A 12,013-nucleotide genomic window follows, 5' to 3' on the forward strand; every position below is an offset into this window, starting at 1 on the left:
AAAGCTAAGCTTCCACATTATATTCTTCACTAATGTTGACGCAAATGTTGCTACATAATGACCCAGACAATTCCTTTTCCTACTAACAAACTTGAAATTGCAAACCAAAAAACAATCTGCTAACTGAATGATGTCTTCCACTATAGTTGTCACTGTGTGGTCCTCAGTTCTTCTTTCTTTTATCATGTTGACCACATTTTTACAGTCAGATTGCAATTCAATTTTCGCCTATCCTGCATCTTTTGCCATCAGCAGAGCCTGTTTGATTGCTGCATCCTTTCTTTAGTTCCTGCACTGCCCTCACTTCTACTAGTTCCCCTTTCCAGTTTCTTGCCACTATCCCGAGTCCTGTTCTGACCTTCTTTGCAGGCATAGCAGCATCCGTGTTAATTCTTATTGTATCACACTGCAGAGGAGTCCATCTTTGGTTCATCATTTGTTGTCTTGGTTGGTCCTCCATTTTCTCCAGATTCTCCTTGTTTACCTCTGTGTATTCCATCCAATCCTTATGAGCTTTCCTGATGGTTGAGTTGCTGTCCAATCTCTTTCCCTCGAACATGAATTTGTTTCTTGCTTTCCATGTTTGCCAAAGTATATTGACTGTGAGTTCCAAGTGTCCCCCTCTCTCTATTCTCCACTTTGCATGCTTCTATAAGGCAATCCCACCATCTCCAAAAATTAAATCTCAGATCAATTCAGGCGTTCCCACCGTAATGGTGCTAGTTTCCATGTCTGTTGGGCATTGGTGCAGGAAAGGAACAGGTGTTCCAGAGTTTCCACTTCATCTCCACAACATCTGCTCATAGGATCACCCATTTTTGTTCTGTGGAATATGCTTTCTTGAACCGGGAGTGCTCCTTGTAAGCATTTCCAGAGAAAATGTTTATGCTTATGTTTGATGTTCAGGTTCCACAGACCTTTCCAACCTTTATCCTTCCTAGGTTCAGTACTCGACTCCTCTTGCTTTCCTTTTTCGCTCTGGAGTTTCTTCTGCCTCTGCTTAACTAGATCATAGCCTGATTTCACAGTATACACCCCAGATTTGGAGTGTCTCCAGTACATCCGGTCAACTCCGATTTAGTGATTTTAATTTTTTATTAAATAACCTAAATAACATTGAAATATATAAATATATACATACACACACATATATATATACTGACACACACACACACACACACCTTGGAGAATAGCAACAGTTAGTAAAACCATAAATTTGCCAAAAATTTTGATGAAGGGTTATAGTTGTTAATTACAACTCCCGTTAATTATTGTACCATTTACTTCTCACACAACATGAGAAAATTACAAAATAAGCAACTCTATTGTTATTGTTGGATGCAAGGAATCCATCCTAGACGGATGACTGGATCCCAATAATCCCTGCACAGCATAAAATCAAAATTTGAGCCACCATATACCATACACACGGAGGAAAGAATGACTGGCTCAAAGAAAACTGTGGGGGGGAAGAGAATTTGATGATACAAGGTAAAAAAAGCTAGTAGAAAAATGGGAGGAACAAGTTCAATTACCACAACCAACCCTCGCACCAGCATTTCCAGTAGTCCTGCTAAGTTCATGTCCACCTGTTGTATGCTTCAATTATTAGCTACAACACAATAATTCCAAGTTGTAAATAAACCTTTTTTACTGAATCCAATGAACTGAAACTATCACATATTAATTAACTTGTGACAAGGACTGAAAGACAGACACTTCAATAGCAAAAGTTTTATACTTTTATCAGCAGATCAAATTTTTTAACAAGAAGAACTGCAAGGGAGATTCAATTTATTTTTAAGTCTCCATATACTTTCAAGGAAACTCAAGCAAAAAGATGTCAAAAATGCTCTTTCACAGTTAACACAAGACTGCAAAACTACTATTTAGTGTTTAATCATTAAGTTATCACCTTCTACACCCTAATCCATATAAACATACCTTTTCCCAGATCATCCGGATCAGCATGCACAACAACCGCTCGCCCCAAGATGGAGTGTGGACTACTAAGTGGAATCTATCAACAAGAAAAGCTAAAAGATATTAAAATTAAAGAGAACAATCCTGAATTGGAGACAACCATTTCTTATACTTTGCTCTTAAAGGATTATATGTCAAGTTCCCTAATTAACATCAGTAAGACCTCACTATGTAAGGAAACTGATACATTTCAACCTTTTAGCATCGCTTGAAAACTAGGACATGAGCCACAGCTATCTAAAGATAGATAAAGGAAACAAGTTTATCTTTTGTTAAACAGCAGAACAACTTGCTAATGCTATACCTGAATGTCTTTGATTGAGATCTCAGCAACCCCTGCAAAGCAAGAAAATAAATTTAAAAAAAAAAAGAAAAAAGAAAATGTGTTCGACTAACTAATACCATTTCCAAAGACACAAGTCTTTCATGACACACCATCTGCACCAGCAATAATATTCCCCAAATCACCGGCATGACGATTTTGATCAGATGGTTCTCCATGATCCCTTTTTAGTGGGTTAAAATGAGGCCCTGACATTACAAAATGGGCAGATATCAGACTTTCAAAGAGTCGCTATTTAGCAGCTAAACGAACCTGATGAGAGAACATAATAACCAGCTCCACATTACATCTCTTTCTGGTTATTTAGCAGCTTTAGTTGCACAAAAAGGATAGCCATACATAAAACAGGAGAATTCTAAGCTCATACACTACATATTCAGTCACAAAGCAACCATACTCCTTGGCAAGCCAACTGCGCCAACAGCCTCAAACAGAAAGGATACCTGTATCTGGGGGTGACTAAGCATCCTTCTAAACAGTGTATCTGTTTGTCCATTCTCTTAATCAAGTATTATGGCTCTTTGAAACGTAAGAGCAACAGAAGAAAAACTTATTACAAATCTCCGAAGCATGTTTATATTTATATACATTTATGCATTTATAATACATTTATAAATATTTATAGATAAATATATTTATATATGTATATAAAAATATATAAATGTATTATATTATATATAATACTAATATAAATATATTTATAAATGTATAATTAATATAAATGTATAAATGTATAAATGAATATTATATAAATGTATAAATTATAAATTATAAATATATATTAATATTATGTATAAATGTATTAATATAATTTATATAAATGTATAAATGTATAATTAATATTATTTATAATTTATAATTTATATTGTTTAAATATTTATATACATTTATGCATTTATAATACATTTATAAATATTTATTAATAAATATATTTATATAATTATAAAAAAATATATAAATGTATTATAAATGTATTATATTATATATATTACATAATATAAATATAATTATAAATGTAATAATTGTATATTATTATAAATGTATAAATTAATATATTATAAATATATATTAATATTATGTATAAATGTATTAATATAATTAATATAAATGTATAAATGTATTAATATTATGTATAAATGTATAATTAATATTATGTATATTAATATAAATGTATAAATGTATTATAAATGTATTATATTATACATAATACATAATATAAATGTATATTATAAATATACATAAATATATATAAATGTCTATAAATGTATAATTACATAAATGTATAATATATATAACATATATAATATATATTAAATATATAATATATAATATATAATATTTATATAAATTTATAATTACATATTTATATTATATATAATTTATATAATATATAATATTTATATAAATATATAAAAATATATTTTAAATAAAATAAAATATTTATAATATGTATAAATAAATATATAAATATATAATATTATAAATGTATAATATATATAATATACATTAATATTAATATAATTTATATCTAATATACATAATTGAAATATACACTTTAATATATATTAATATATATTATAAAACAAAATTGCATAAATATATTTATAAATTTATATAAATATAATATATATATATATATATATATATATATATATATAAAGTAATAACGAAATATTAGAAGAAATTAGTCAAAAATCAAAAGAACCGTTCCTATAAAGGGAAAATAATCCAATTTAAATTTATAGATCTAACTTAATAAATATTAAATCTGGATAATAATCCAACTAGTAGTAGAAAATTATTAACCCAATACCCAACTAGTAGTATACATAATTGAAATATACATATTAAAGATGTATATTTGGAGTTGTTTTTGATATATTGTTTGGAGGAGTTGTTTTTGAAATACACATTTACTGTAGCATTTGGAATGTGAAAAACAGTTTTTTAAAAATAGAAGCAAAAACAAGGAATCCAAACGAATGCATGCTTCAGATATCCCAGGTAATTGCCTCACACTGTACCTAATGCTTAGCAACTCTACACGACTTAATCCTATATGCTATGCAGGAATGTTGAGTAAATATATTTAGATACCGACAAAAAAAACAGAGAGAAAGGTGCAGTCTTTCATAATAAAATGAACTAAAGCTGCAGAGTAACGTGTGAAAAATCAGATGGTTCAACTTCAAATCAGAATTGGCTTAGACAAACGAAGCATTTAACTCTTCTACATATATTGCATACGCCCCGTTTGAATTAGGGGGTGGGGACCCATATAAGGAGATAGTGAAATAGGGGGAGAGGGGAGATAGCAGTAGCATAGTAAGAAGGGAGTGCTAGGTACCAGTGGAATTGCAGCCATTGGTGGTGTCACCAAGAGCATGAATATGGAAGCCTGGAGTCAGGCCTGTTATTCTTTCTTTTACAAGGGTCGTCGCCCCCCGGCTTCATGGTTTAGTTACGACTTACATATAATCAATCAATCAATCAACTGAGGCTATGTAGACAGAATAATACTACAGTACTTAATAGATTCTGAAAGTGAAGAAGAAGAGGCAGAGAGAGAGAGAGAGCGAGAGGGATAGCATACCAATACTATTGAAGTCTTGGAGGCAGTGACGGAGCCAGGATTTTTTCCTTGGGGAGGGGCCAAAATTTTTTCGAACAAAATTATCTTAATATGTTATGTTCAAACTAATTTTTATTTATTTAAATATATGACATCTTAAAATATCAAATATTAATTTTAATTATAAAGGTATGTCTATTTCATAAATATGTAGCATAGTCATAACTAAAATTAAGATAAGAAATAATATTTGATTAAATATCTTATAACATAACAAACCACTTAAGTTGCACATTATGAGAAGATGCTCCAATATGTTACCTGTGCAAAAACAAAAATATGACTATGTAATATAAATATAATTATTTTCAATTAAAAAAAGATAAAAGTTATGTTAATATACCTTGAAATTTCATCCTCTTTTATTAAAAATAAATTGAGTTTTACGTTCTTTCATAGAACTAAATTCATCTCTAATTGAATCAATGCTAAATTTTCAAACAACTTCCTATTTTTATGTACATTGTTAGGCAATCATTCAAGAAATGACCTTTTATCTTGTTTTGGAGCTTTATTTTCATAATTGAAAATGTCCATTCTATAGACTATAAAACGGAGCCAGGATTTTTTTCTTGGGAGGGGGGCCAAAATTTTTCTGAACAAAATTATCTTAATATGTTATGTTCAAAATAATTTTCATCTATTTAAATATATGATATCTTAAAATATCAAATTTTAATTTTAATTATGAAGGTATGTCTATTACATAAATATGCAGCATAGTCATAACAAAAATTAGGACAAAAAATAACCTTTGATTAAAAATCTTATAACATAACAAACTACCCAAATTGTACATTATGAGAAGATGCTTCAATATGTCATTTGTGCAAAAATAAAAATATAACTATACAATATAATATAACTATTTTCAATTAATAAAAGATAAAAGTTATGTTAGCATACCTTGAAATTTCAACCTCTTTTTTTAAAAGTAAATTGAGTTTTACATTCTTTCATAGAACTAAATTCATCTATAATTGAATCAGTGTTAAATTTTGATCATGCTTTTTCTTATATACATTGTTAGACAATCATTCAAGAAATTATCTTTTATCTTGATTTAGAGTTTTGTTTTGATTATATTCACAATTGAAAATGTACATTCTATAGTTGCAATTGATACAGAAAGAGTGAGAACAAATATCATCAATCTGCCAATAACAGGATATATCACTCAATTTCTTGTCTTCACCAAGCCTTCAAGTAATTTGTGCTATATATTTGTATATGAGTCAACAAGAAGATAGATCACTAATTTTAAATTTTTTTATCAATTAGGCTAAGGTGTATATTTGTATATGGACCAATAAAGTAATTATTTTTATTGTAGCCCATTGATAATTATGAATTAAGTCTTTTATTATAATACATCAAATTGGGTAAATATGATACGATGGATCATCAAATTATATAATTTTTTGAATGTTAAATAATTAGTACAATAAAAAATAAATAACTTTTTTTTGAAGAAAAAATTAAATCAAAAGGTGGCTAATTCACACACACACAGATATATATATATATATATATATATAAACTCTCATAATATAAACTAAAATTGTAAAAAATTAGGGGGGGCCAACTTTGACTTATACATATATTTACATATTATGAATTAAATTTTTCAAAACTTAGGAGGGGCCATGGCCCCCCTCTGCCCCCCTTGGCTCCATCATTGCTTGGAGGAATTGGATAGAGCCCCTTACGTTGTTGTTGCTGTCACCGCCGGAGATTACAGCCACCGCCTTCACTATGCCCATTGGCTTTGCACAGCCTCGTCTTCTTCTTCTTCTTCTACTTCTACTTATACGATTCTCTTTTTTTATTTTAAAATTTTGTCTTTTATGTTGTAGTAGGTGACCGATTATTAGTTTATCTTTGCAGTTAATTTACAATAATGGGCAAGTCCTAAAAACATACAAGTATATACGAGTAGTGGATTAACGCATGTTGATGCAAGCGGAAGAGGCTTGCATCACTTAATCACGATGTTTCGGATTTAAAATTCATGAAAATGAAAAAGACAATGTTGGAAGAACTTCCCTTGAAATGGGTTCGACGCGGTTCAAACAGAATTAATCGTAGACTGAAAAACGGATGCGAATACCTGTGGATTATATCAAAAATATATATATACTAGTAGTGGACCTCCTATTAGGCTGGTCTGGAAATTTCATAAATTTATACTGGGTTTTTTTTAGCAAAAAAACAATACTGGATTTAGCCAACAAAGATAGAAGAGTAAAAAATGTTTTGATTGCTTTTATTTATTTATTTATTTTTGTGGGTGTGGCGTTTTTTTTTAATTGTTGGGCCGGCCTTCAATCTGCAGAGGTTTTCTAATTGGCTGGGATGTGGAAATAAATCGGGAAGATGAGCTAGCTATTTGTGAGCCGAGGTAAGAATTTGATTTTGGGGTCTTCATTTTTCAAGTTCGCTGTTGTGATCTAATACATGTTAATGCATGCATGCATGCATTTTATAGTTTGTGATTTCAAAATTGTGTTTAGAACATAATTGGTTGTTCCAGAAATGAATCTTATTTTTCGTTTCCATTTAATGTCTAAATGTGTAAAATGTATTCATAGGCGTATCAGAAGCGGATTGTTTAATTGCATGAACAATATTAATATATTAAGGTTATTTTTGTCATTTTATAAGATCAAGGGAGGTAAGTGTAATATTGTAAACTTCAAGGGTACTAGGTGAAATTATGAAAAGCGTCAAGGGAGGCTTTTGAAATTATCCCTAATATTTTTTTGATGTGACGTATGTGAAATAAAAAGATAATTAAAAAATGTGTTGATGATAGAAGTAAATAATATTTGGCAAATTATTTTTTATCCAATACCCATTTGAAACCCAAACAATACGTGGATAATGGCCAATGAAATCATGCATTTTACCTAATTATTATGCAATTTTGGATTAAAAAAAAAATCGATCTAAACACTACACTTTTTCCTCTCTCCTTAAATTTTATTTTTAAAGTATAATACTAAGAAATATTACAGTTAAGTAACTATATTTACAAACTGAATTTTAGCACCACACTTTCATTTTTACAGTTAAGTATTGATGTATTGATCACTTAAGTGTTGTAATTAGGAAAAGTTGCATATTATGATTGAAAAGGCTGTTTCATCATTTCTTTCCATTCGCCTTTTTAATTGTCTTGTTTGACAACCTGTTTTTATGGTATTCTGGAATGCAACAATGCTATACTGGACGGAATTGTGATCTATTGTGACTGTTAGCAGTGTGGCAAGTAGTTAATTAATATTCGGGGTAAAAATGCATGCAGGTTCTAGCATTAGTTGGTGATCAGCTTGATTATGGTGATAATATATGTGGTGCTGTATTAAGCATTCGTTTCAACGAGAACACATTAAGTCTGTGGAACAGCAATGCGTCTGACCACCAGTCAGCTCAAGCTTCTGCATCTCTGGAGACCTGCTTTACCATTGGTCTTGCAATTTGTTCTTGGGTAGTCTTTAGGCTGTGATGTCCCTGAGAGATGCAATTAAACGACATTTGAAGCTTCCGCCCAGCTATGTAATGGAATACAAGCCGCATGATGCATCTCTACGTGACAATTCATCATACCGGAACACGTGGCTGAGGGGATAGGGAAGAACCAAGAAGCTTCGAACTTGCAACTGAATGTGCAGGACTGAAGTTGCACCTGTCTGGAAGCTATTTCAGTGCATCTACGATTTGGTTTTGGGTTATAATCGTTGATTACCTAGGAGAGATGATAATAGAGTGGATTGCTGTGTAAACTTGGAATTTGCTCTGTTGGTTTTTCACCAGATACCTAGAAGTCTGTCGATTTTCATTTCATTTCAAACCAGGATGTTTTACGAACTCATGTTTAAAGTAAAGTTCAATAGCTTTAAAATTGTAAGGTAGCATTAAAATGCTTGGTTTTAAAAAGGGAACCAACCGGCATGAAGGTTAGGCCTGTCAACGGGTCGGGTCTAGACCCGGATCCGTGAAATTATTGCGGGTATGGGTAGGGATTTAATTCCGTTTCCCGGATTCGGATCCGGATCCGTTTTGTCAAACAAAAAACGGGTCGGATACGGAATATAGTATTCCGACCCGTATTAGACCCGGATCCGGATATAAATGAATTAATAATTTAAAAAATATATATTTATCAATATAATTTGATTAGGGTGATGTATTTGAGTAAAATCAATTTGATTTCTTTTCTTATTTGGTTTTTTCTTTGCATTAGTTAGAAATTAATTTACAAATATTTTTTTTCTCATTTTTATTAGAAATTATAAATTTGACTAAATTTGTTCGGGTAGACCCGACCCGGATCCGGAACATAGAATAAAAGACCAATCGGGTAAACGGGTCGGATCGGGTCCGGTATAGTAATTCGGGTCCGGGTCCGGAATAATGAATTCCGGCCCGGACCCGGCCCGTTGACAGCCCTAATGAAGGTTGCTCGTTTGTGCATGCGTGTCTGTTAACTTAAACCAAGGGCGGGCCTGTCTCGCGGTTGTGGTTTTAGGCAATGTTGTAAAAACCGGACCGTTAATTGAACCGATGAAGTGAAAGGGTTGAGATTTAACCGGTCGGACCGGTTCAACCTTGGTTCAATGAATTTTTTTAAAAATAATTTATATAAATATATATATGCACAAAATGAGACAAGTAATGGACTAATTTAATACTTTACATGATGAAAAGTTTACTATTTTTGAATAACTTGGATTTTTAAAAATAAATTATTTATTTTTGAATTATAAGTTAAAACAAATAAATTTCATCTCAATTTCAATTATATCTACCAAAAAATCTTAAATCCAACCCAAAAATATCACAATATTTTGAAATTATACAAAATTCACATCTATGAGAATTTAGACATTATGAACTTAAATTTTAATTTACGTTTTGAGATTTAGAGATTGCAATTTAAAAAAGAAAGTTTGGAGTTCGAAAGAAGTCAAGAGAATCAAAAATAGAAATGCAAACTTGATAAGAAACAAAAAATGAGATAAAAGTAAGTGATTGTGGCATTAAATAATTTGGGTTAAAAAAATAATTCTTTTTTAACCTTTTTAATTTAATGGACAAAAATAAAATTAAAAGACGTAAGAAAACATCAATAAATTAAAAATAAAGATGTTTGATTAAAAAGGGAGTGACAAAAGAAAAAAGGATAGAGAGAGAGTTGAAGATTAAAAATAAAGAATCATGAGAGGATGAGATTTTGTAAGAAAAATGGAAAAAAGAAATATGAGTGTTTGTTTTATATAAATAAGTTATAAAAAAAATTAATAAGATGTGATAGTGCAATGGTTACTATATTGGTCTTCTATTACAAAGGTCATGAGTTCGAATCTTGAAAGCTACATTTTGCAAAACGTAAAAAAAAAAAAAAAGAGGAAAGCTCGAAAATCGGAAAAAATCGGTTCAATCCGGTTTCACGGTTGGACCGATTTTTGACCGGTTTTTCTAGCATGGTCAATCCTAACATAAAACCGGACCGGTGCCATGGCCGGTTCACGGTTCAACCGGTCGAACCGTTCGATCCGATCCGGTTCGGTTTTCAAAACATTGGTTTTAGGTCCTTTATTCTGAGCCTTAATCAGCTCAATAAATTTCAGCTAGCCTCGAGCAGTCTGCATATGTTATGCGATATCGAAATCGTAGGGAAGTTGGTAGCGCCACCGAAATAAAAGGGTTGTGATGTGATGGGGGAACCGGAAATATTTGGTCTCTTGCTTTTCAAGAATGGAGCTAGTTAGTTCCTCTTCCGAGTATAGAATGCACAAGTGGAGAGCGCACACGCGACACGAATTAAAGATGGAAATGATGTGAGAGAATACCAAGTTTCAACGTGTTTACTCTGATTATTAATCAAAACAAAACAATCTTATTAATTAGCTTCTTTACATGATTCATCCGTAAACAAATTAATCATGTCACCAACTTGGTGATATAGCACAATAAAAGTCTTTGCAAAGCAAAATTATCTGTTCAAAGATTTTGTATTATCATAGTTTCAATAGTTATGTTGAGTTCCTTTATAGATTCTCCTCGTTCAACTTACTCCTATTCTATACTAGTAACCCGGCAGGGACTGAACCTCCACTGGCTTAAACGATTGTGTTGGCACTCACTGGCGGAACATTCCAGGGAATCTTGGATTTTTAGAATGTTGGTTAAGGGATCCTTGACCTACATCCAAATAGGATTTTAAAACTCTCCTAATGATCAACTACTCTAAAAATAGTTTTTATAGATTCTCTTCATTCAACCAACTCTTTAGTGTTCAGTTGGCCATTAGGATTTTATCCTCCTTTGATGTAGGTAAGAGGTTCGGAATTTCTTAGAATATTTTCATAGGCAGTTTAGTTCTCATAATTGGGTCCATCCCTATTTCCTTCTTTCTCCCCCCCCACCCACCCACCCACCCACCCAAATATAGGATCAGTTGTAAAAATGTTGTATTAAAAAAAACCCCAACTCTTTAGCATAATTAGAGAAGTTAACAAGACAAATTCTTTGCATGCTTCAGACAAATTGAATGAAAAAAAAGGAATGTTCTACATAAGCGCATTAAAAGAAAAATGATAGTCCTGGTAATTCAAAAAAAAACTTTAAAATACTTACCTACATACTTTTTTTGAATAACCATTCGTTTAAATGATGATAAATCTAAATAAATAAATAAATAATCATTTGAAGACTAATCTAATCATGTCTGAAGTAGTTTTTTATTATTAGAAAATCAAATGAGGTGTTTTATTTATTGAAAAAAATGATAGTTTCTTATTATTAGAAAATCAAATGGGGTGATTTTATTTATTGGAAAAAAAATCGATGACATTATAGTTATGGGAGGTGCAAGTTATCTAAAGTACCAAAAAAAAAAAGAGAATGGAAGCAGTGGCATAGAAGAACAGGTGGGACTCGTAGGAGTGAGAAACGAACTGCTGCCCCTTTACCCCTATCACTATAATACTTAGCCAGTACATATGTACTGATCACTCCGTACTCACTCTAGTTCTCCATCTATAGTCACT

The 12,013-nt window shown here is 31.2% G+C and overlaps 1 protein-coding gene and 1 long non-coding RNA gene across 2 annotated transcripts; one reads left to right on the plus strand and one right to left on the minus strand.

Moving 5' to 3' along the window:
- Positions 1–1,239: 1,239 nt before the first annotated feature.
- On the minus strand, positions 1,240–8,404 carry LOC113774396 (superoxide dismutase [Cu-Zn] 2-like). The gene is made up of 7 exons (XM_027318938.1): positions 8,349–8,404; positions 4,674–4,774; positions 2,419–2,514; positions 2,288–2,319; positions 1,945–2,020; positions 1,536–1,589; positions 1,240–1,383 (listed from the first exon to the last, which is right to left on the minus strand). Exons 1-7 carry the CDS (start codon positions 8,402–8,404, stop codon positions 1,355–1,357), a joined length of 444 nt encoding a protein of 147 aa, XP_027174739.1. The 3' UTR covers positions 1,240–1,354.
- A 103-nt stretch (positions 8,405–8,507) lies between these two features.
- On the plus strand, positions 8,508–9,454 carry LOC113776001. Its single transcript, XR_003468960.1, has 2 exons — positions 8,508–8,917; positions 9,419–9,454. It is a non-coding gene; the product is annotated as an uncharacterized LOC113776001 (long non-coding RNA).
- The last annotated feature ends 2,559 nt before the right edge of the window (positions 9,455–12,013 follow it).

Source organism: Coffea eugenioides, chromosome 6, assembly GCF_003713205.1.
Source record: "Coffea eugenioides isolate CCC68of chromosome 6, Ceug_1.0, whole genome shotgun sequence".
NCBI classification, from domain to species: Eukaryota; Viridiplantae; Streptophyta; class Magnoliopsida; order Gentianales; family Rubiaceae; genus Coffea; species Coffea eugenioides.